General features: G+C 37.2%; 1 protein-coding gene across 1 annotated transcript; it reads right to left on the minus strand.

Annotated features, from left to right (window-relative positions):
* Positions 1-8,278: 8,278 nt before the first annotated feature.
* LOC130949327 (uncharacterized) lies at positions 8,279-25,400 on the minus strand. The gene is made up of 6 exons (XM_057878078.1): positions 25,295-25,400; positions 24,560-24,998; positions 23,399-24,318; positions 22,086-23,303; positions 21,678-21,972; positions 8,279-9,329 (listed from the first exon to the last, which is right to left on the minus strand). The coding sequence occupies exons 1-6, from the start codon at positions 25,398-25,400 to the stop codon at positions 8,279-8,281; spliced, it is 4,029 nt and encodes a 1,342-aa protein (XP_057734061.1).
* Between the last annotated feature and the right edge of the window lie 67 nt (positions 25,401-25,467).

Here is a 25,467-nt window from a genome sequence, read left to right on the forward strand (position 1 = left end):
TAAAACTGACCTTCTCATCCATTAAGACCATATGCAACAGATTTTGAGAAGGATCCAAAGCAGAATTCTTGTGGTACCACAACTTCACAACTTTAACATGCACTTTCCATGATTCCCTCCAGGGAGTGATTTTCTCCACCAAATCAACACGATTATTCATTCCCAACATATATAGAACAACAACCCAAAAGAAGAAAATATACAGAGAAAATTTCAGAACCAATAAGAGAAGATAAACAGAGGAGTTGGAGTTATAAACTCCCAAAGTTAACAAACACTAAAGCTTACAATGAAAGCTTCACATATGGGACAGAGATAGACTAATAGGCATATATAGATTGATATCCCTACACACATCATTTAGGAAGATATCACAAGTAACCAAATACTGATGGGAAAAGAGCAAAAACAATGTGGGAAGAGACCTGTTACAAATTACCAAGTACCTACCACATATAGTTGATTTGACAATTCACAATAAAGCAAGAACAGAATTTCATGAGTCAAGTATACCTAACACTACAGTAAATTTCAGTCCAATAGCAGAAAGAACATGATATAAATTATAATCAGCAAAACCCCCAAGAAGAAAATTATTTTCCCGAAACACCAAAAGCACAAACATATGAGAAAACCATTGATTTAAAAAAAAAGTAACAATCACCATGATTAGATCAGAAACCAAACAACTAAAAATTAAACGATGCATAAGGAAAACGTAACAATTATCAGGAAAAAAAAATTGAAACTGGAGAAGGAAACTAGAACGATTCAAAAGGAGGAGAATGGAACATAGACCACATATACCTCTTGAACCGCGGTGGCGACATCTGCTATCCAAATCACAGAAATGGAGATGGAGAAATGCCGTATGCACGAGAGAGAGATAGAAAAAGGAACCTTGGGGAGAGAGAACACACGCAACCGACAGAACAACACCTTCGTGGTAGAATCGAATGGAATCGCAGAGATACCCATACCTTCTCTGCATGTGGCCAAAATCCAGGAGAGAAGAAGAAACCTCAGCCGACGGAGCCCATACGAAAATGGTGCGACGGATGCACTCAGCTTAGGGATGAAGAAGATGTGGTGAGCTCCAAAGGTCTTTTAGGGAGAAAGTGATGAATTTGGGAAAACAAAATTAATTAAATTCACATTATCTAACTTTAGTTAGGGTTATGGGTAAATTGAGAGGATTATATTAATAAAAACAAAATTCTGCAAGCAAGTATGTTAAGAGGTGCTAAGAAAAAATTGACATATGACATTATAAAAAATTCATTACTAATAATATATTTATTACTTAAATATATATGTTAGAAATATCAAGAATAAAATAAAATAGTATGCATAGAGTTTAATTTAGATTTTCATGAAATTTCTGTATGACAAATTAAGATCAAATTTGCACTGGGATGACGTTACTATTCTTTGTATAAATAGATAAATAATTATTTTTCATTAATAAAATTATGATTTTTTATTGATATATTAACAATATAGTTTCTTTCAATTTATTTGAAAAAGACAATATTAGATTTCAAAAAATAAATAATTAACTTTTTTAATAAATTTTAATACCATCAAAACCACATAATAAATTAAAAAGAGGGTATCTTTTAAATGAGCACAACAATTATCTGCTAATAGAATATCTCATATTTATATAGACCATTTTATTATATTATATAGAAATCAAAGTTTAATATAAAAGAAGAACATTGATAAACTCTAATAAATGTATAACATTTTAGTGCAACACTTACTACTTTAAATTTCAATAGCCTAATACAAAATATTTCCTAATACAAATAATTTGTATCAAATTTAAGAGTGAAATAATATTAAACGCAGGCAAAATTATTCTGCACTAAAATAAAATATTTAAAATATCAAACATCAAATTACAATTTAACCTAAATATTAGAACCAAAATAATAATAAAAAATAGAAGACAGAAGATACCAAAGAATTTTTATTCTAATAAAAGATATAATCTACATTAAAATCAAATTTTATTGACAATTTAAAATCAAATTTGCATTGATATGATTTGACTTTTCCTTATAAGAAAAGATAAATAATTGTTTTTATTAATAAAATGCTCATATCTTATTCTTATTAATATATTAAGAATATACTTTGCTTATCTTTTTCTTCCGAAAAAACAATATCAAAATAAAAAAAGTAAATAAGTAAGTTTTTTAATAAAATTGAATATTTTCAAAAGCATGTAAAGAAATAACTTTTTTCATATAAAAAAAATAACTGTATTTTAAAAAATCACTTTTTAAACAAAAAAAAAATCAAAATAAAATATGAAGATATGAATCATCAAAGTTATCCACTAAAGAAGGGGGTATCTTTTAAATGAGCAGAACAATTATCTACTTATACAGTATCCCACATTTATATAGACCATTTCATTACATTATATAGAAATCAAAGGTTAATATAAAAAAAGAACATTGATGAACTGTAATAAATGCATAACATTTTACTACATAATTAAGTACTTTAAATGTAAGGCCCAGAATATTTGAAAAGTCTTATTATGATCAAGTCTCAAATCCTACAGTTATTTATAGCCTTAATTTCAGAGATTATTTTATTAAAGATAATTAAGGCAAGTTTTGATTTATTGGATTTGAGATAAGTTATGATTTTTATCCAATTTCACAATTGTTGGATTATTTTCTATATTCAAATTTATAAAGTTGGTAGTTATGAAATAATAAAGATTTTATATGATTTGGATTAGATAATTAATATTTTAAATATTACTGCTGCTATTTTGGAAAATGAAGAAATTAAGTATATTATTTCTTATTATTTGATTTGGGCATTTTATCGAAAATAATTGTAAAGTTGATGAACAAATAGTATTTTATACATTATTATTTTTGGATTGGAATTTATTTCTAATTACTATTATCCCTATTTTTAAATGAATTACTAAAATGTCCATAACCCTAATTTTTTTAAAATGAAACCCTAACCCAATGACCCGCTAACCGACCCGGTTTCCTACACTCACACTCAGTAGCAGCAGCTGCTGCCCCTCTACCCTGGACACCCACACGCAGAGGCAAAAAAAAAAGGAAAATAGAGGAAGAAACAAACGAAACAAAGAGAAGGAGAGGCAGAATTAGGGAAGAGGGGAGAAGAGGGAGGCGGCGCGGTGGGTGCCACTGCCACCGTCGCCGCCATTGCGAACTGAGGGGAAAGGGAGTTCTGGGCGAAGAGAGAGAGAGCGCTCGCGAACCAGGGAGATCGACCCACGCCTCGCCGCCGCGCCACCGTCGTTCGGTCTGCCCACGAGCTGCCGCCGTGAAGCCGTGCCGTTCGTCTCCGCCCAGTCGCGATTCTGCCAGTGAGAGGGACGCTGCGGAGCGCGCAGGGAGGACGCTGGCTGGCCGCTGCACCTCGCCGTCGTTGCTGGAGGCCTGGGAGACGCCGTCAATCGCCGTTGAGCCGCGTCGCCAAACTGCGAATGTGAGGGGTGCATACAGGGGCCGATGAGAGAAAAGGGGAACGCACTGCGCGCGCAGGGGAAGGGCGCCGCTGCTATTACCGCCGGTTCTGAGCTGCCGCCGCCACTGCCGTTGGAAGCCGCCATTAGGATCGCCATTGCTTTGGTAAGCTTGCCCTGTTTCTGGTTCTTCTTAGTTCCACCAATTCAATTTTAGTTTGAAGCTGCCACTGAAACTGTTGTGTTTAAGAAAGGGGCTGTCATATGATATGTTGTCGCTGCCGGAGGACCTGCGGCTCTGCATTTCCGACCGCCGGTGGTGGTGCGGGTGTTGCTGGAATCTCTGTTAGCTTGCCCTGTGCTGTTGAGTCACCACCGATGCTGAGAATAGGTGCTGGGAACTGCTAACGGAGCAGGCTAAGTCGCGGCAATTCCGGCTGCCAACGGCGGTTCTGTGGTTGTCGGAACCACTGCTGAAGCTTCTGTCCTTTGGTTCAGTTAGTATTCTTTAGTTGCCGTAAGTACCTCTGCCTCGAGACCTTGCCAGTTCATATCCCGTGATGTGTTTTAAGATTTTCTCAATAATAATAATGTTTTCTAGGATTAAGTTATCGGAGCCACATGTTGCGCGTAAGGGTTGTCCTTGCTGCTGCGAGAGTAAACAAAGCTATGATGTAAGCTGCCGGTAAATTCAGGTTGATTGAGAGTTCCGGTGACGCTTTTGGATTATGATATTGCGTTTTGAGGTAGGGGCGCTTTCCGAAAACTATAGTTTATTATTGGGATTTATTACATATGGATACTGATGTGAGATAACGTATTTGGTGATTGTATAATCCTTATGTGTTGTTGATTGTCCTGGATGAATGTAACCATAATTTGGTTTTGATGAATGGGTTGTTGTGTGGATTTGTAAAATGAAATGCTTTGGAGTTGATTCTTTTGAAACTTTGATATCTGAGTTTAATCCGTTGAGGATTGATTTGAATTGAGTTAATTATTTTGATGATATGAAAAGTCGAATGCACTTTTGAATTCAACTTGGTTTATTTTAATTGATTTGGTTTTGGACAAATGATTTGTTATTGAACCGTTTCTTTAAAGCTTTGGAAATGAGTTATATTGATTGATATTGAGTTAATTTTGAAATGGTATCCTTGAGATACGCCACTGAGGCGATTGTTGGATTTAGCTTGCTTTAAACTGATTTCTGGTTTGAGTTGTTAAAAAGGAATGAGAAACGGTTTAGTTGGGACCCGAACCGGGTGGCAAAAGTCCAAGTTTTAGGGGAGGTGCTGCCGAAATTTCTACAAAATTCTACTCTTTTTGTAAAGTTATTTAAAAAGGGTTGGATTTGAGAAATTGTATTATTTGATTTATTAAGAGAATATTTATGTTTTCAAGCTTAATTTATTTAATGAACTTTATGCGTTGAGTTCAGCTCATTTAGAAATGAACTATTTGTACAGTTTGAATCACTGAAGGAAAGAATGATGCTCTAATATTGATTTCAATATAAAAAGGAGCTTTTAGTGATTTTAAAGGAATTTAGACTTTTGATTGAGTAATCAAGTTTGAGACATTTTGGAAGAGTTAGAAAAATGGGTTCCAAAAAGAAATCTGAAAGCGGTTTGATTCAAATGAACCGGTTCCGTTTCAATGAGTTGATTTTTGGACCGGTTGGAACTTGTGATTTTGTATGGATCAGTTTCATAATAAATTCAGTTTTATTTACTTGAGCCGAGAAACTATGATTTTAAGAGTTTCAATGAATCTTAAAGAATTGATATAGATTGACCTTCCCTAAAGACTTGGGACTCTGCCGAGAAACTTTTGATATAAAATCCCATTGTTGGATGGGTGATTTTGAATGCTTTGAAATAATCCTTAACTTGCCATGGTTTGGAAGTTTGGAAAGAGAATGCCGAGAGTGGCTCTGTTTTAAAAAGGGAACTCACTTTGAGTAAATTTGGCTTATGAGCCTGAGATGATTTGAGAAATGAGATTTCTAAAAGCCAAGGCTAAAAAGAGTCGAAACTTGATTTCAAAGTGAAGTGAATTGAGAAAATGATTTATGGCTTAAATGCCGATTTCATGAATTTGATGATTTTGAATGTGGAAGTGCTGTTTTGTTGAGAGCCGGAATGGCTGTGTATGTTTATACATATTGATTGGTTCTGGATTGAACCGTGAGCCGGAATGGCTGTGTATGATATGAATATGGCTGGTTCTGGAATGAACCGTGAGCCGGATGGCTGAGATGGATGGTGATCCATGGATGAGATTGAATGCATGTTTATGCTGAATCATTGATAATGTGAATGTTGCACTTCCACTATCTGAGATACGGGTTTCCCTGGGTAGTAGCAGTGGCTAGCCACCATGTGCTCCAGGTTGAGACTTGATACTCTGTTGACCCTATGTCGTAAGTGTGGCCGGGCACTGTGAAAGTCCCGGATGAGCTCGCCCCCGAAATATTCACCAGTGAGGGTGATGGATATGGATCATGTTTATGATCAAGTTTATGATGAGTATAACTCGAGTTGGGGATGCGCGACAGAGGGACAGTCCAATGGTTAGCTACCAGGACTTGTCGGGTTGGCTCTATAACCGACAGATGATATCATCAGCCACTAGGGACAGGCATGCATCATATGCATCTATGTGATATTGTTTGGGTATGCATATTGTACTTGGTTTGCCTATGTGATTAACTGCTAATTGTTCTATTTGCAATAACTGTTTGTTTGTGTTTGCATCTTCCTACTTGTGTTTGCTTCTGGAACTATGTTGGATTGTGGTGGATTGGTTGTGGTTGGATTGTTTGGGCCTAGGGCCGTGGTTGAATGAGATGGACCGATGGTTGATTTCGATTTTGTGGTTCTGGTTTGGAATAAGATATGAAAGGTTATTTTGGTTCAGTATAGATAAACCTTTTGAAATGCTTTGATGTTTTGAGAATTGAACGGTTCCTCTTTCAGAAAAGATTTCCGACTTTTCTTTTATTATAAACCGTTGTTTATGAAAAGAGGCATAAGACGGTTATGAATCACTGGTGCGGTTATCTTCATGTATCCTATTACAGTAATTCCTAAAAACCCTCTACTGAGAACCCTTTCGAGGATGATGTTCTCACCCCTTACAATTTTCCCCTTTCAGGTTATGGGCACAGAAGTTACGAAGAATTTATTTAGTTATTGTTGTGATGTTCTGTATTGCTTTAGATTATTAATTATTGTACCCTCGCCTTTATCTTGATATATTCTGTAAGAGGGATAGGAATTGTATTGGTTAATGTCTGTAAGATTATTTGTATATGTATGTATATATATGGATGTACTCTTTATGAGTTTTTGTAAGTTGTATGGTTTCCTTGGATGTACGTTATCGAACGAAAGTATTTTTGGGAACGGTATTTGCGGTTTAAAGTTTTAAACAGGCTCATATTTTAGTATTAAATAGTAAAAGTGTCGTCGTAATGTCCGAGCTATCAGAGTCGCGCAGCCGGAAGCGTGAGCTTTGGTAGTTAGGGTGTTACATTAAATCTGAATAGTAGTCTAATACAAAATATTTCCTAATACATAGAATTTTTACCAATTTTAAGATTGAAATAATACTAAACTGGTGTAAAATTATTCTGCACCAAAATAAAATATTTAAAATATTAAACATGAAATTAGAATTTGACCTAAATATTAAAACCAAAATAATAATAAAAAAAAACAGAAGATAGAAAGCACAAAGAAATTTTTTTTCTAACAAAATATATAATTAGATTATAATTAACATTTTTTTGACAGAGCAAAATCTAAATCTGCATTGATATGATCTGACATTTTTTTCTAAGAAAAGATAAATAATTATTTTTTATTAATAAACTGGTCATATTTTATTCTTATTAGTATATTAAGGATATAGTTTCTTTATCTTTTTTTTTGGAAAAAACAATATCCACTTAAAAAAAGTAAATAACTAAGTTTTTTAATAAAATTGAATATTTTCAAAACCACGTAATGAAATAACTTTTTCATATCAAACAAAATAACTGTATTTAAAAAATAGCTTTTCCAAGTAAAAAAAAAATAATAAAAAAATATGAAAATATAAATCGTCAAATTTATCCATTAAAGAACAATTATCTACTTATACAGTGTCCCATATTTATAAATACAATATATATTATGCAATTTAACCCATTTATTTCGATACTGATGATTAGTCGGGTGAAATTTATTAATTTGGAGTATTCTTTCTTTTTTTCTTTTAAATACAATATATATTATGCAATTTATTTATTTATATATTTATTGGTAACGTATACTTCATTTTCTCCCCCCTATACCGTCTTACATCATCATCGTCATTAATAGATTTGTCTGTTTCAATTTTCAAAGTTTCAATCACATTCACATCCAGTCTCAGCAGTCAGTGGTTACATAACATGTAAAATTGTAAACAAAAATCTGAATTTTCAAAAATCTATAAATTACACAGATAAGAATGAAATATATAACAAAAAAATACATTATATCTTATCAAAAACTTCCTTAAATACGACGTTTTCAGTCCTGGCAGCATCAACTAATCCTTCATCACAAAGTAAAATCTTAAGACCATTTCTATTCCTAACTCGGGAAAGAGCTACATAAAGCTGACCGTGAGAAAACACAAGACGACGCAAGAATAAACCGACTGTTGATAATGTCTGACCCTGGCTTTTGTTCATTGTCATCGTAAACGACAGAGAAATCGAAAATTGACGACGTTGGAATTTAAACGGTATAACCGTATCACTAGGAATCATATTCATTCTAGTGATAAAAACTTTATCCCCAACATTGCTACCAGAAACAATATCGGCACGATCATATTTGTCCCTAGATCTCGCACAACAAGTCGAGTCCCATTACACAAACCCCCAGCCGGATCAATATTCTTCAACAAAATAATAGGCACGCCTATTTTCAACTTCATCAAATGATTAGGTAGACCAGAACACCTAATCTGATTCAAGAATTCAACAGTTATCCAATCAACATCAACATCAGAATAGGCATCACTACCACATATCGAATCAGCACTGAGATAAATTTTCTCCTCACCGGGCAACAAGTCAACTATATAATTGTTTATCTCTTCAACGTTGTCGACAGTCGGAGTGAGTATTGCCCTATCTTGGAAAAAACTTGGATCACAAAAATTTTGAACTAAATTCGGATAGATTGTATTTACAATATCTTCCACTGGATTTTCCAAGACAGGAATGATTAGATCAGAAGGAATATCAACAAAAAGTTTATCGTTGACCACTGTTCCACATCGACCTTCACCGATTTGAAGTATCCAATCTGAAAACGACCTTAACTCCTGAGCAGTTGATTGTTCCGATCCGATTGCTAACCTCATATTTTTTGTCAATCGCAAAACTTCACAATATTTCCAAATGATAGAAGAATTTATGGAAGCCATGACAATCTCAGCACATGAACCTTTTGGAATAACTGGCAAGACCTGCCTGAAATCACCACCCAGAACGACCACCTTCCCACCAAAAGGTAAATCTTTATTCCTATCAGAGACTGAAACCATTATATCACGCAACGTCCTATCAAGCGCTTCAAATGCTAATTTGTTAGTCATCGGTGCCTCATCCCAAATAATCAAATCAGCCAATCGAAATACCTCAGCTTTTGGACTGTCCTTCTTAATCCGGCAAACAGTGTCTTCAGTCAGGTCAACAAGAATATTGAACATAGAATGCGTCGTCTTACCACCATGTAACAACAGAGAAGCAATACCACTAGAAGCAACATTTATAACAATCTTTTTCTCAGATCGCAATCTAGCTGACAAAACTCTGTATAAAAAAGTTTTTCCAGTGTGATGAGCGGATATTTTATACGCTTTTTGGGGGTAATTTCATGTAGATTTCAGCATGTTTTAATTAGTTTTTAGTTAAATATTATTATTTTTTAGGCAAAAATCATATTTCTAGACTTTACTATGAGTTTGTGTGTTTTTCTGTGATTTCAGGTATTTTCTGGCTGAAATTGAGGGAGTTGAGCAAAAATCTGAGTTAGGCTGAAAAAGGACTACTGATGCTGTTGGATTCTGACCTCCCTGCACTCGAAATGGATTTTCTGGAGCTATAGGAGTCCAATTGGCGCGCTCTCAATGGCGTTGGAAAGTAGACATCCAGGGCTTTCCAGCAATATATAATAGTCCATACTTTGCGCGAAGAAAAACGACGTAACTTGGCATTGAACGCCAAGTACATGCTGCAGTCTGGAGTTAAACGCCAGAAACACGTCATGATCCGGAGTTGAACGCCCAAAACACGTTATAACTTGGAGTTCAACTCCAAGAAAAGCCTCAGTTCGTGGATAGCTTTAGTCTCAGCCTCAGCACACACCAAGTGAGCCCCAGAAGTGGATTTCTGCACCAATTATCTTAGTTTAATCATTTTCTGTAAACCTAGGTTACTAGTTTACTATTTAAACAACTTTTAAACACTTATTTTGTACCTCATGACATTTTCAGATCTGAATTACATACTTTTTGACGGCATGAGTCTCTAAACTCCATTGTTGGGGGTGAGGAGCTCTGCAGCGTCTCGATGAATTAATACAATTACTTTGTTTTCCATTCAAACACGCTTGTTCTTATCTAAGATGTTCATTCGCGCTTAATTATGGAGAAGGTGATGATCCATGACACTCATCACCTTCCTCAATCCATGAACGTGTGCCTGACAACCACCTCCGTTCTACATCAGATTGAATGAGTATCTCTTAGATTCCTTAATCAGAATCTTCGTGGTATAAGCCGGATTGATGGCGGCATTCATGAGAATTCGGAAAGTCTAAACCTTGTCCGTGGTATTCCGAGTAGGATTCCGGGATTGAATGACTATGACGAGCTTCAAACTCCTGAAGGCTGGGCGTTAGTGACAGACGCAAAAGAATCAATGGATTCTATTCCAACCTGATTGAGAATCGACAGATGATTAGCCGTGCTGTGACAGAGCATTTGGACCATTTTCACTGAGAGGATGGGAAGTAGCCATTGACAATGGTGACACCCTACATAGAGCTTGCCATGGAAGGAACCTTGCGTGTGTTGAAGGATTTCAAGGAAGAGTTGAAATTCAAAGGACAAAGCATCTCCAAAACCCCAACATATTCTTCATTACTGCATAACAAGTAACGCTTTTATTCTCTTTTATTTTTCCAATCTAATAATTCCAACTGATAATTTTAATTAATATCCTGACTAAGAATAATAAGATAAACATAGCTTGCTTCAAACCAATAATCTCCGTGGGATCGACCCTTACTCACGTAAGGTATTACTTGGACGACCCAGTGCACTTGCTGGTTAGTTGTGCGAATCACAAATTCGTGCACCAAGTTTTTGGCGCCGTTGCCGGGGATTATTCGAGTTTGAACAACTAATGGTTTATTTTATTTCTTAGATTAGGAATAATTTATTTTTATTGTTATAGAGTCATTAAATCTTGGTAGGATAGTTTCTTTTCAAAAAAATTTTTCTTCAAAAATATTATTTTTTTCTTTATTAATTGTTAATTTTTCGTGAGTCTAGTGTCTTGTTCTAAGTTTGGTGTCAATTGCATCTTCTATATTTTTCTTTAAATTTTCGAACTTGTGTTCTTTGTTCTTCATTGATCTTCAAGTTGTTCTTGTTTATTTTTCTTGTTTGATCTTGAGTTTTTCTTGTTTTGTGTCTTTTCTTGTTTTTCTTGTGCTTTTTCAAAACATCAACTTTCAAAAATTATACTTTTATCCATAAAAATAATACATCTTTAAAATACGTTACATTTTTAGTTCAGTTAATTATAGCGTGGGTTTATATTCTTAGCAATTGGGCACTTTTTTTTTTAAATCCTTTTCAAAAATAATTTTTCTTGATTTAATCTTGTGCCAAACTTTAAGTTTGGCGTTTTCTTGTTAATCTTTTCATAATTTTCGAAAATTTTATTAAAGTTTTCTAAAAATTTTAAGTTTGGTGTTCTTCCTTTTGTTCTTGGTGTTCTTGTGAATCTTCAAGGTGTTCTTGAGTTTTTCTTGTGTCTTGATCTTAAAATTTTTTAGTTTGGTGTTCCTTGGTGTTTTCCCTCCAAAAAATTTTCGAAAATAAGGAGCATTAGATCTAAAAATTTTAAGTCTTGTGTCTTTTGTGTGTTTTTCTCTTTCATCATAAAATTCAAAATTTAAAAAAAATTATATTTTCTAACTAATTTTGAACTACATTTTTCGAAAATTTTATATAAAAAATTCAAATTTCAATTTCAAAATATTTCCAATTTCTTTTAATTATTTCATTTTTTTTATTATTTTTTATATAAAAAAAATAATATCAACATATATATTATCTCTTTTATTCCATCATGGAAGCAAGTAGGAATGAACAGTCCAGGAGGACTCTGGGGTCATATGCTAACCCCACTACTGCTTCATATGGGAGTAGTATCTGTATACCCTCCATTGGAGTTAGTAGCTTTGAGTTGAATCCTCAGCTCTTTATCATGGTGCAGCAAAACTGCCAGTATTCCGGTCTTCCACAGGAAGAACTTACAGAGTTTCTGGCACAATTTTTACAAATTGCTGACACAGTACATGATAAGGAAGTAGATCAGGATGTCTACAGATTATTACTATTTCTGTTTGCTGTAAAAGATCAAGCTAAGAGATGGTTAAATAACCAGCCTAAGAACAGCATAAAAACATGGAAACAGCTGTCAGAAAAATTCCTGAATCACTATTTCCCTCCAAAACGGATGACACAGCTAAGGCTAAGCATCCAAGGCTTCAAACAAGGAGATAATGAATCCCTTTATGATGCCTGGGAAAGATACAGAGAGATGCTAAGAAAATGCCCCTCTGAAATGTTTTCAGAGTGGGTGCAATTAGACATCTTCTACTATGGGCTTACAGAAAAAGCTCAGATTTCTTTAGACCACTCAGCTGGTGGATTTATACATATGAGAAAAACAATTGAAGAAGCTCAAGAGCTTATTGATACAGTTGCCAGAAATCAGCATCTGTACCTAAGCAGTGAATCTTCCATGAAAGAAGAAGCTAAAACAGTAACTGCTGAACTCAGTCCTGTAGATCAGGCTAATGAATTCAATCAGCAATTAGACTTTCTAACTCAGCAGCTAGCCAAATTCAAGGAAATACTACAGGAAACAAGAATGGCTAACAGGAATATGGAAGTACAGCTAAAGCAAACAGAAAAGCAACTGTCAAAACAAATAGTAGAAGAATACCAAGCAGTTCAATTAAGAAGTGGGAAAACATTAAATACCTCACTTCAAAGCAGCAGGAAGCCAAGAAATGAACAAATAGCTACTCAAAATCCCTCTGAGGACAATCAGAGCCCAGAAAGGAATAAAGCTGGCGCTGAACGCCCAGCTCATGCTCATTCCTGGCGTTCAACGCCAGAAACAAGCATGAATTCGGCGTTGAACGCCCAAGGGGAGCATGGTTCTAGCGTTCAAACGCCAGTAACAAATAAGGAGGTGGCGTCTAACGCCACTCCAGCTTCCACCCCTGACATTCAAATGCCAGTGGAGGATTAGTCACATACAAGTGCTGATAACAACCCTTCTAAAAAGGCTTCCCAACCCACTTCTGTAGGTAATAAACCTGCAGCAACTAAGGTTGAGGAATACAAGGCCAAAATGCCTTATCCTCAAAAACTCTGCCAAGCGGAACAGGATAAGCAATTTGCCCGCTTTGCAGACTATCTAAGGACTCTTGAAATAAAGATCCCGTTTGCAAAAGCACTTGAGCAAATACCCTCTTATGCTAAGTTCATGAAAGAAATCTTAAGTCATAAGAAGGATTGGAGGGAGACTGAAAAAGTTTACCTCACTGAAGAATGCAGTGCAGTCATTTTGAAAAGCTTACCTGAGAAGCTTAAAGATCCTGGGAGCTTTATGATACCATGCACATTAGAGGGTACTTGTACCAAGCAAGCTTTATGTGATCTTGGGGCAAGTATCAACCTAATACCTGCATCTACTATCAGAAAGCTTGGTTTAACTGAAGAAATCAAACCAACCAGGATATGTCTTCAACTTGCTGATGGCTCCATTAAATACCCATCAGGCGTGATTGAGGACATGATTGTCAAGGTTGGGCCATTTGCCTTTCCTACTGACTTTGTGGTGCTGGAAATGGAGGAGCACAAGAGTGCAACTCTCATTCTAGGAAGACCTTTCCTAGCAACTGGCCGAACCCTCATTGACGTCCAAAAAGGGGAAGTAACCTTGAGAGTCAATGAGGAGGAGTTCAAGTTGAATGTTGTCAAAGCCATGCAACATCCAGACACCCCAAATGACTGCATGAGTGTTGATATTATTGACTCTCTGGTAAGAGAGGTCAATATGGCTGAGAGTCTCGAATCAGAGCTAGAGGACATCTTTAAAGATGTTCCGCCTGATTTGGAGGAGTCAGAGAAAATAGTAGAACCTCTGAAAATTCCTCAGGAAGAGGAAAAACCTCCTAAACCCGAGCTCAAACCATTACCACCCTCCCTAAAATATGCATTCCTGGGAGAAGGTGATACCTTTCCTGTGATCATAAGCTCTACCTTAGAGCCACAGGAAGAGAAAGCACTAATTCAAGTGCTAAGGACACACAAGACAGCTCTTGGGTGGTCCATCAGTGATCTTAAGGGCATTAGCCCAGCTAGATGCATGCACAAGATCTTACTGGAGGGTGACGCCAAGCCAGTGGTTCAACCACAAAGGCGGCTGAATCCAGCCATGAAGGAAGTGGTGCAGAAAGAGGTCACTAAGTTACTAGAGGCTGGGATTATTTATCCTATTTCTGATAGCCCCTGGGTGAGCCATGTCCAAGTCGTCCCTAAGAAAGGTGGCATGACAGTGGTTCATAATGAAAAAAATGAACTGGTTCCTACAAGAACAGTTACTGGGTGGCGTATGTGTATTGATTACAGAAGGCTCAATACAGCTACCAGAAAGGATCATTTTCCTTTACCATTCATAGACCAGATGCTAGAAAGACTGGCAGGTCATGAATACTACTGCTTCCTGGATGGATATTCAGGTTATAATCAAATTGCAGTAGATCCAAAAGATCAGGAGAAAACGGCATTCACATGCCCATCTGGAGTATTTGCATACAGAAGGATGCCATTTGGCCTGTGCAATGCACCTGCAACTTTTCAGAGGTGCATGCTCTCAATTTTCTCTGATATGGTGGAAAAATTTCTGGAAGTCTTCATGGATGACTTTTCAGTGTTTGGAGACTCATTCAGCTCCTGCCTTAACCATTTAGCACTTGTTCTAAAGAGATGCCAAGAGACTAACCTGGTTTTAAACTGGGAGAAGTGTCACTTTATGGTGACTGAAGGAATTGTCCTTGGGCACAAAATCTCGAACAAGGGAATAGAGGTGGATCAAGCTAAAGTTGAAGTAATTGAAAAATTACCACCATCCGCCAATGTTAAGGCAATTAGAAGCTTTCTGGGGCATGCAGAATTCTATAGGAGGTTTATAAAGGATTTTTCAAAAATCGCCAAACCTCTAAGCAACCTGCTAGCTGCTGACACGCCATTTATCTTTGATAAAGAGTGTCTGCAGGCATTTGAGACTCTAAAAGCTAAATTGGTCACAGCACCAATCATTTCTGCACCAAACTGGACATTGCCATTTGAACTAATGTGTGATGCCAGTGACCATGCCATTGGTGCAGTATTGGGACAAAGGCATGACAAGCTTCTGCACGTCATTTACTATGCCAGCCGTGTTCTAAATGACGCACAGAGGAATTACACAACCACAGAAAAAGAGCTACTTGCAGTGGTTTACGCCATTGACAAATTCAGATCCTATTTAGTAGGATCAAAAGTGATTGTGTATACTGATCATGCTGCTCTTAAATATCTACTCACAAAGCAGGATTCAAAACTCAGACTTATAAGATGGGTGTTGCTTCTGCAAGAGTTTGATATAGAAATAAGAGACAGAAAAGGGACAGAAAACTAAGTAGCAGATCACCTGTCCCGAATAGAACCAGTAGAAGGGGCGTCCCTCCCTCTCACTGAAATCTCTGAAACTTTTCCGGATGAGCAGCTCTTTGCCGTCCAGGAAGTGCCATGGTTTGCAGACATTGCAAACTACAAGGCAGTGAGGTTCATACCCAAAGAATACAGTAGGCAGCAATCAAAGAAATTAATCACAGATGCAAAGTACTATCTTTGGGATGAACCATATCTCTTCAAGAGATGTGCAGACGGAGTAATCCGTAGATGTGTGCCTAAGGAAGAAGCACAGAAGATCCTATGGCACTGCCATGGATCACAGTATGGAGGACACTTTGGAAGTGAGCGAACAGCCACAAGAGTCCTCCAATGTGGCTTCTACTGGCCTACTCTCTATAAAGACTCCCGAGTGTTTGTACTTAATTGTGACAGTTGCCAAAGATCTGGTAATCTACCTCACAGTTATGCCATGCCTCAACAAGGGATCTTGGAGATTGAGTTGTTTGATGTATGGGGCATTGACTTCATGGGACCTTTCCCACCATCATACTCAAACACTTATATTCTGGTGGCAGTGGATTATGTATCCAAATGGGTGGAGGCTATTGCAAAACCCACTAATGACACTAAAACAGTGTTAAAATTCCTCCAGAAATACATCTTCAGCAGATTTGGTATCCCTAGAGTATTAATCAGTGATGGGGGTACTCATTTCTGCAATAAACAGCTTTACTTTGCTCTGGTTCGTTATGGAGTTAGCCACAGGGTAGCTACTCCATATCACCCACAAACTAATGGGCAAGCTGAAGTCTCAAATAGAGAACTCAAAAGAATCCTGGAACGGACTGTAATTAACCGTAGAAGGGATTGGGCAAGAAGCTTGGATGATGCTCTGTGGGCATACAGAACAGCATTCAAGACCCCTATAGGGACCTCTCCATACCAGCTTGTGTATGGAAAGGCATGTCACTTGCCAGTGGAATTGGAACACAAGGCCTACTGGGCAACCAGATTCCTAAACCTTGATGCCAAGTTAGCTGGAGAAAAACGATTGCTCCAGTTAAATGAGCTAGAGGAATTTAGACTCAATACTTTCGAGAATGCAAAAATTTACAAAGAGAAAGCAAAAAGATAGCATGATAAGAAATTGTCATCCAGAGTCTTTGAACCGGGGCAGAAAGTTCTGCTATTTAATTCTAGGCTCAAATTATTCCCTGGGAAATTAAAATCCCGGTGGAGAGGTCCATATGTAATTACAAACGTATCACCATATGGATACATAGAGCTTCAGGATAATGACTCTAACAAAAAGTTCATTGTTAATGGACAAAGAGTTAAACATGATCTTGAAGGCAATTTTGAGCAAGAATGCTCAAAACTGAGACTTAATTAAAGCTCAGTAATAGTCCAGCTAATGACATTAAAGAAGCGCTTGCTGGGAGGCAACCCAGCCAATCACAAAATTTAATTTTATTTGTTTCTGTTGATTTTTACAGGTATAGGTCAAAATATCTTCAAGGTAAAAAGGCAATTGATTGAATTCACAGAGTTACAGGGGAATTTGGAAGTTCACTAGCGAAAAAAAAGCCAGTAAGAAACATTTTGGGCGTTGAACGCCCAAAAGAAGCACCCACTGGGCGTTCAACGCCAGTAAGGGTAGCCATCTGGGCGTTAAACGCCAGAAAGGAGCATCTTCTGGGCATTAAACGCCAGAAAGAAGCACCTTCTGGGCGTTTAACGCCAGATTGACAGCATCCTGGGCGTTCAGAAAAACGCCCAGTGACAAAGGACTTCCTGGCGTTCAACGCCAGAAAGAAGCATCAGCTGGGCGTTGAACGCCCAGGAGAAGCAGCATGTGGGCGTTAAACGCCCAAAACATGCATCGTTTGGGCGTTTAACGCCAGGATGGTGGGGAGGAGGTAAAATTCATTTTTCTTTACAAATTTTCTAAATTTTTATGTTTCAATTCATAATTTCTTGCATCAACATGTTTCAAAATGTCATCCTTCAAATCAAATTAGTTTTCTAAGAACCCTAATTTCTAAAATTCCTTTTTCAAAAATTTCAAATATATCTTAATCCATAAAGACAAATTGTTCTCCAATCCAATCCAACTCTTTTAAGTTTGTTTTCAAAACTCAATTATCTTTTTAAAATCTTTTTCAAAATTAAAAATTCAGATTTATCTTTTTATTCATATCTTTCTCTTTTTAAACTATATCTTTTTCTTATCATATCTATCTTTTCTAAATCATATCTTCTATCTTATTCTTTTCTTATTTTCGAAATTTCCCACCCCCTCCCTATATCTTGAATTCGGTGCCCCTCTCATCCTCACCATGCAACACTTGCTCTCCTCCTATCCCTCTCCTTTCTTCTCTTTTGCTTGAGGACAAGCAAAGCTCTAAGTTTGGTGTGGTTATCCGTGATCACAAAAACATACTCATTAAGATCATGGCTCCTAAAGGAAAACAACCCACCCCAAGAGGCAAGAAAGAGAGTACTCCAAAGCCACTTTGGAATCAAGGGAAGTTCTTAACTAAAGAACATTCAGACCATTACTACAAAATAATGAGTCACAGATCAGTGATCCCGGAAGTCAAATTTGATCTGAAAGAAGATGAATATCCGGAGATCCAAGAGCAAATTCGAAACAGGAACTGGGAAATTCTGGCCAATCCTGAAACTAAAGTGGGAAGGAACATGGTTCAAGAGTTCTATGCTAATCTATGGCAAACAGACAGGCAAAGAATAATTGGAGCTGCTCTCTATGACCATCGGACCTTAGTCAGAGGAAAGATTGTTCATACCCATCCTGACAAGATCAGGGAGATATTTAAGCTTCCTCAACTGAAAGATGACCCAGACTCCTTTAATAGGAGAATGATGAGGGTAAATAAAGGTCTAGACAAGATTCTAGAGGATATATGCATCCCTGAAGTCAGGTGGACCACCAGCACGACTGGCACCCCAATTCAACTCAAAAGAGAAGATCTAAAACCAGTAGCCAGAGGCTGGCTGGATTTCATTGGGCGTTCCATACTGCCTACCAGCAACCGTTCTGAAGTTACCATTAAAAGAGCAGTAATGATTCACTGCATCATGTTGGGAAAAGAAGTAGAAGTCCATCAACTGATCTCATGTGAGCTATACAAAATAGCAAACAGGAATTCCAAGGACGCCAGATTGGCCTATCCAAGCTTAATTTCTATGCTCTGCAAAGATGCCGGAGTGAAGATGGGAATAACAGAGTATATCCCAGTTGAGAGGCCAATCACTAGAATATCAATGGACAGACAACAACAACAGGATGATTCAGTCAAGAGGAGAGCACAGGAAGCCCTCCCAGAACTGCCTCAATTCGAATATTGGGGACATCTTGAGGCTTCTATTTCCAAATTGCAAGAAGCTATGGACCAAATAAAGGAAGAACAGAACAATCAAAGTAGCATGCTTTGCAAACTGCTTAAGGAACAGGAAGAGCAAGGGCGTGATCTAAGGGAGCTGAAGCGCCAAAAATTAATCCTTGAAAAGCACCCCACAGATTAGAGGAATATCTACTCCTCAAAACAACAGGTTGTTGAGTTCCAATTTTTCTGCTTTAGCTTAGTGATAGTGTTATTATAGAAATTTACCTTAGGAGATATATAGTAGTAGTAATTAGTATATCTATTTTGATTTTATTTCCAATTAAGTTATAATTTATTTTTCTCATCATCATCAGGCATGAATAAAGTAGTAGATTTTTAGAATAAAGAAGTAATCTATATTTTTCGAGTTCTTAATAATAAAAATTATAATTAATTATATGTGGTGGCAATACTTTTTGTTTTCTGAATGAATGCTTGAACAGTGCATAATTTTTATCTTGAATTTTATGAATATTGGCTCCTGAAAGAATGAGGAACACGAAAAATATTATTGATGATCTGAAAAATCATGAAATTGATTCTTGAAGCAAGAAAAAGCAGTAAAAAAAAAATAATTGATCAAAGGGAATAAAAGCCAAAACAGCCCTTAAAACCAAAAGGCAAGGGTGAAAAGGATCCAAGGCTTTGAGCATCAGTGGATAGGAGGGCCTAAAGAAATAGTTCCAGGCCTAAGCGGCTAAACCAAGCTGTCCCTAACCATGTGCTTGTGGCATGCAGGTCCAAGTTACAAACTTGAGACTGAGTGGTTAAAGTCGTGATCCAAGGCAAAAAGAGTGTGCTCAAGAGCTCTGGACACCTCTGACTGGGGACTCCAGCAAAGCTGAGTCACAATCTGAAAGGGTTCACCTAGTCATGTGTCTGTGGCATTTATGTATCTGGTGGTAATACTGGAAAACAAAGTGCTTAGCGCCACGGCCAAGACTCATAAAATAACTGTGTTCAAGAATCAACATACTACACTAGGAGAATCAATAATACTATCTGAATTCTGAGTTCCTATGGATGCCAATCATTCTGAATTTCAAAGGATAAAGGGAGATGCCAAAACTGTTCAGAAACAAAAAGCTACAAGCCCCGCTCATCTAAATAAGAATCTGAGCTCCATTTAAAACTCTTAGATATTATTACTTCTTAAATTCTTTCATCCTATTTTATTTATCTAGTTGCTTGGGGACAAGCAACAGTTTAAGTTTGGTGTTGTGATGAGCGGATATTTTATACGCTTTTTGGGGGTAATTTCATGTAGATTTCAGCATGTTTTAATTAGTTTTTAGTTAAATATTATTAGTTTTTAGGCAAAAATCATATTTCTGGACTTTACTATGAGTTTGTGTGTTTTTCTGTGATTTCAGGTATTTTCTGGCTGAAATTGAGGGAGCTGAGCAAAAATCTGAGTTAGGCTGAAAAAGGACTGCTGATGCTGTTGGATTCTGACCTCCCTACACTCGAAATGGATTTTCTGGAGCTACATGAGTCCAATTGGCGCGCTCTCAATGGCGTTGGAAAGTAGACATCTAGGGCTTTCCAGCAATATATAATAGTCCATACTTTGCGCGATAAAAGACAACGTAACTTGGCGTTGAACGCCAAGTACATGCTGCAGTCAGGAGTTAAACGCCAGAAACACGTCATGATCCGGAGTTGAACGCCCAAAACACGTTATAACTTGGAGTTCAACTCCAAGAAAAGCCTCAGTTCGTGGATAGCTTTAGTCTCAGCCCCAGCACACACCAAGTGGGCCCCAGAAGTGGATTTCTGCACCAATTATCTTAGTTTACTCATTTTCTGTAAACCTAGGTTACTAGTTTACTATTTAAACAACTTTTAAAGACTTATTTTGTACCTCATGACATTTTCAGATCTGAATTACATACTTTTTGATGGCATGAGTCTCTAAACTCCATTGTTGGGGGTGAGGAGCTCTGTAGCGTCTCGATGAATTAATACAATTACTTTGTTTTCCATTCAAACACGCTTGTTCTTATCTAAGATGTTCATTCGCGCTTAATTATGGAGAAGGTGATGATCCGTGACACTCATCACCTTCCTCAATCCATGAACGTGTGCCTGACAACCACCTCCGTTCTACATCAGATTGAATGAGTATCTCTTAGATTCCTTAATCAGAATCTTCGTGGTATAAGCCGGATTGATGGCGGCATTCATGAGAATCCGGAAAGTCTAAACCTTGTCCGTGGTATTCCGAGTAGGATTCTGGGATTGAATGACTGTGACGAGCTTCAAACTCCTGAAGGCTGGGCGTTAGTGACAGACGCAAAAGAATCAATGGATTCTATTCCAACCTGATTGAGAACCGACAAATGATTAGCCGTGCTGTGACAGAGCATTTGGACCATTTTCACTGAGAGGATGGGAAGTAGCCATTGACAACGGTGACACCCTACATAGAGCTTGCCATGGAAGGAACCTTGCGTGTGTTGAAGGATTTCAAGGAAGAGTTGAAATTCAAAGGACAAAGCATCTCCAAAACCCCAACATATTCTTCATTACTGCATAACAAGTAACGCTTTTATTCTCTTTTATTTTTCCAATCTAATAATTCCAACTGATAATTTTAATTAATATCCTGACTAAGAATAATAAGATAAACATAGCTTGCTTCAAACCAATAATCTCCGTGGGATCGACCCTTACTCACGTAAGGTATTACTTGGACGACCCAGTGCACTTGCTGGTTAGTTGTGCGAATCACAAATTCGTGCACCACAGTGCCACCAAACCCGTACACAAAAAAGAATCCATCCCTCTTATTCGAAACACAGTCAATAATTTTATCATAGACCACCCTCTGTTCTTCATTTAACTTTAAGATATTTGCATCGTGCTCACGAGACAAAGAAACAGTATCATACTGCAACTCACGCAGCAGCATCAAATTGCTAAATTGAGAGACTAAAGAGTTATTAGGAACCGACATGCCAGCATAATTTCTCAATGATTTTCCATTACTCTGCAATAGTCTCTCAATCTCCAACAAACAAAACGTTTGTAACTCGTCCTGACTCATAGTTAGATCTACGTTTAACAATAATTAATAAATATTAGCACCATAATATAACTTCTCTACTGTGTGCATGCGTGTGTGCCTACCTGTCTTGTAATAAATTCACGACGAACCAAAATCTTACCAGGATATTGCAGCTCGTGTCTTCTGCGGTAAAGAATATCATCAGACAAATAAGTCCAAGTTTGCTCCCAAACTGACAAAGGTCTTCCCATGGAACCAGATAACAACAACATCACAAAAAGCCACCTTAGCTGTGCAGCTGACGCTAACTCGGCGACTTCCTTAATAGCAGAAACATACTCCTTATCATCTATCAAGAATCCCATGGCTGAACATGCCTCTTGAAATGTATCATAAGTAACACCATTCACGGTTCTTATACTTCGAAAACTGGTACAACCTCTCTGCACATTCAAAAGCATCTGCATGTAGAAAAGTTCACTAGATGAGGGATGAGCAAAACTCAATCTTCCAATTGAGAATCCCCTCTGTCTTGGCTTCCACTCCCTGCTCCTCAAACAATAGACAAATTTGCCTGGATATTCAATATATGTTAGAGACCGCCCCTCTGAGAACCGTTTGTTAGCCATCATCCAACCTGTAAACATCGTTAGCAAATCTTTGTTGCGCAAATAAACATGAGTAGTGATATCAACATCATCGAATACAACATGTTGCTGGTTGGGCAAGTGAAAAGTCAACCTCTGTACCGACGGCCATCTTTGATGAATATCGTAAGCAAAAATTCTCCACATGGATTCAGACGGTGACAAATAACGACAATCGTAATACTGTTTGATCTCATCAACCACCTGAGAAGATTCACCAACATCGTATCTTTCTCCAACAGTTGCGGTCACCCGATCCGGACCCTTGTTAACATACTTAAATAGATACTTGATGACATTTGACTTGTTACAGAACTTGAGATTTATGTGAGCTTGATATTTCATTAACAACAGTGGATTATAGGGCACAACAAATCTGTTGTCGATATCGACATCGTTGATCTTCACTGTGACACCCATATTACGATGTCTATATATTGGATAGCCATCCTCATCAAAGCTCGTTTGGTCAACGAATCTTTTTGGATAAAATTTTGAGCACTTACCATCTTTCATGCAAGGAGAACTCGGTCTAAGTCGACCACAGGGACCATGAATCATGTACTTGGTGACAACATTATAAAGAGATGGAAATTTCTGGGGATTGGGTAGCTCGGCACAGATGAATTCATCAACAATTTCAACACTTTGTAAGTTGCTTTCCTCATTAAGCCAGAGTAACATGTGTGCATGCGGTAGACCTCTTTTTTGGAACTCAATAGTATACATACCTAAAAAATACAAAAAACATCCTGAAGAAGCCAGACAACTACATGTCTGAAGACAACTGACAGAAATTGAAATGCTAAGTGAGAAAAGAACTTACCTGCATTAAGTGGACCAAAAAACACACCTTCCTTGAGATCACTAAGGAGGCACTTCAACTTGGCATGAAAGACACGACAAGAGATATCAGGACGATCAGCGATCGGAATTCGCTCTCGCTCCGTGAACCGCTGAAACTCAGGCCAATTTGGATTACACGTAATAGTGAGGAATAAATCTGGATACCCAAAATGTTTGCAAATTGCCATGGCATCCTGACAACGGTTAAACATATAACGTCTACCACCAGTGAAGGAGGAAGGCAAAATGATTCGTGTCCCAATTGAAGAAGCCTCGTCATCGCCACGACGCATAGCCTCCTCTATTCCTTGAAGGACTTCTCCTCTAATTGTACTTTGCTTCATTCTAATCTCATACAACCTCTGGGACTCAATCATGGTGAAACAATCAACAACAAATTGTTGAAACAACCGTCTACACTTGTGAATAATTCCATCTTCGTGCACCCTAATCTGGAGACGAAAACATATGAACTCCCTGAGGGAAACTCTTGTTCTCCTTCCAGGAACATATCCAAGCTGTTGACCACGATAACCAATGTTCAGCTGATAACCATCCTCGCCATACGGAAACAACAGAGGATACTGTAAGGGCCAATACAGAGCATGAGTTTCATATATATGTTGCAACCGACCACCAGTAGATTGAACAATAATGTCACGACCATGGTCCGATGAATCAAAATCTCCAACAATCAAAGCAGCAACTTCATCGCAAGAGGGAGCACTGTACATTCTTCGATCAACGTTCCGTTGCAAATACAACTTCAATGAGAAAATCTCAGATGGATGACACTCATAGAATTCTCTAACTCTTCGAAAAGACTGTGCTATGGCATTATGAGTATCGATCATTTGCAACAACTCAGTTATCAATTCTTTATCTATCTCAAATGTTTGCCTAAAAAAAATATATTAACCACAGAAAATATATTTAAAAACACACAGAATACAATTGTAACATATTTTGATATTAAAAATCTTTTATTAGCAAAAAATAACTAATAGCATATTATAACAGGAACAAAACACAGTATAACTATGAAGTCACAGCTATAAACCTATTTTCCAATACAAAAAACAATAAAACATCAGGAAAATTCAACAAAAACACTAAACAACAAAGTTTCAAACACACATACCCAAAAATTCGCTGCCTATGCATTATCTCATGCTGAGTGTCGTATACGTATAACTGCGGAAATTTAGGCTTCTCACCAGCATCTGGGAGCAAACTTCCAATCCGATGATAATTTTGACCACTTATTATAAACTGCGGTGGACCCCTCCCATCATTCACTGAATCCAATACCTTACCGCCAAGAGACGTGAAGGCAAACATACTGTTATAAGATCGAATATTTTTTTGGAAGTACAAACTCTTGCTATCATGTCCATTGATAAAATCATATAACAGATCTGGGGGCTTTTGGAGATAAGGTAACTGAATTTTTTCCTTTGAGCAACAAACAGTAAAAATAAGATGATTAACTGTAGAATCTCTTTCAACACGTTCTAATAACCAGAAACACGCGCCACAAATTGAACATTCATAGTTAGGGTCACCAACATCAAGGCAACCTGGTAGACATAAAATCGAGAAAAATATACACAACAATAAAAGAACCTCATGTGAATTATATGACACGAAATAGATTCAACACAACATGAATAAACCATTAGCATAAAGATATTATATAGACTAAATACTTGACTCATTTGAATCTTGTGAGGAGAATATATCACAAAACACTATATTTATTTTACACTAACTGAATAACATCTCATGACATAATCACAGTCGGATGTTTTAACACTAAATAAATAAGAAGTCTATTTTACTATTCTTCAATAATATATGATTTAAGAGAGCGTACCTTGTATCTCACTTTGCAAGAACAGAGGATGATCAATAACAGAACCAACTTGACTGAATGAATTTATCGAAGGATCATATATTTCTGATTGGTCTATATCATCCATTTTGATTTAAAATAAGACAAACTTATGTAAATATATATTTGACAACCAAATATAAAAAACAAAATAT

Source organism: Arachis stenosperma, chromosome 9 (genome assembly GCF_014773155.1).
Source record: "Arachis stenosperma cultivar V10309 chromosome 9, arast.V10309.gnm1.PFL2, whole genome shotgun sequence".
Classification (NCBI taxonomy): Eukaryota; Viridiplantae; Streptophyta; class Magnoliopsida; order Fabales; family Fabaceae; genus Arachis; species Arachis stenosperma.

Bases quoted from the DNA above. Each gene is read 5' to 3' on its own strand.
- LOC130949327 (XM_057878078.1), bottom strand. From the start codon at position 25,400: ATGGATGATATAGACCAATCAGAAATATATGATCCTTCGATAAATTCA. The intron at 24,319-24,559 runs GTATGTGTGTTT...TATTTTTTTTAG, and splicing joins CATAGGCAGCGAATTTTTGG to GCAAACATTTGAGATAGATA. The intron at 9,330-21,677 runs GTTTGGTGGCAC...TTTTTTATACAG, and splicing joins GGATTCTTTTTTGTGTACGG to AGTTTTGTCAGCTAGATTGC.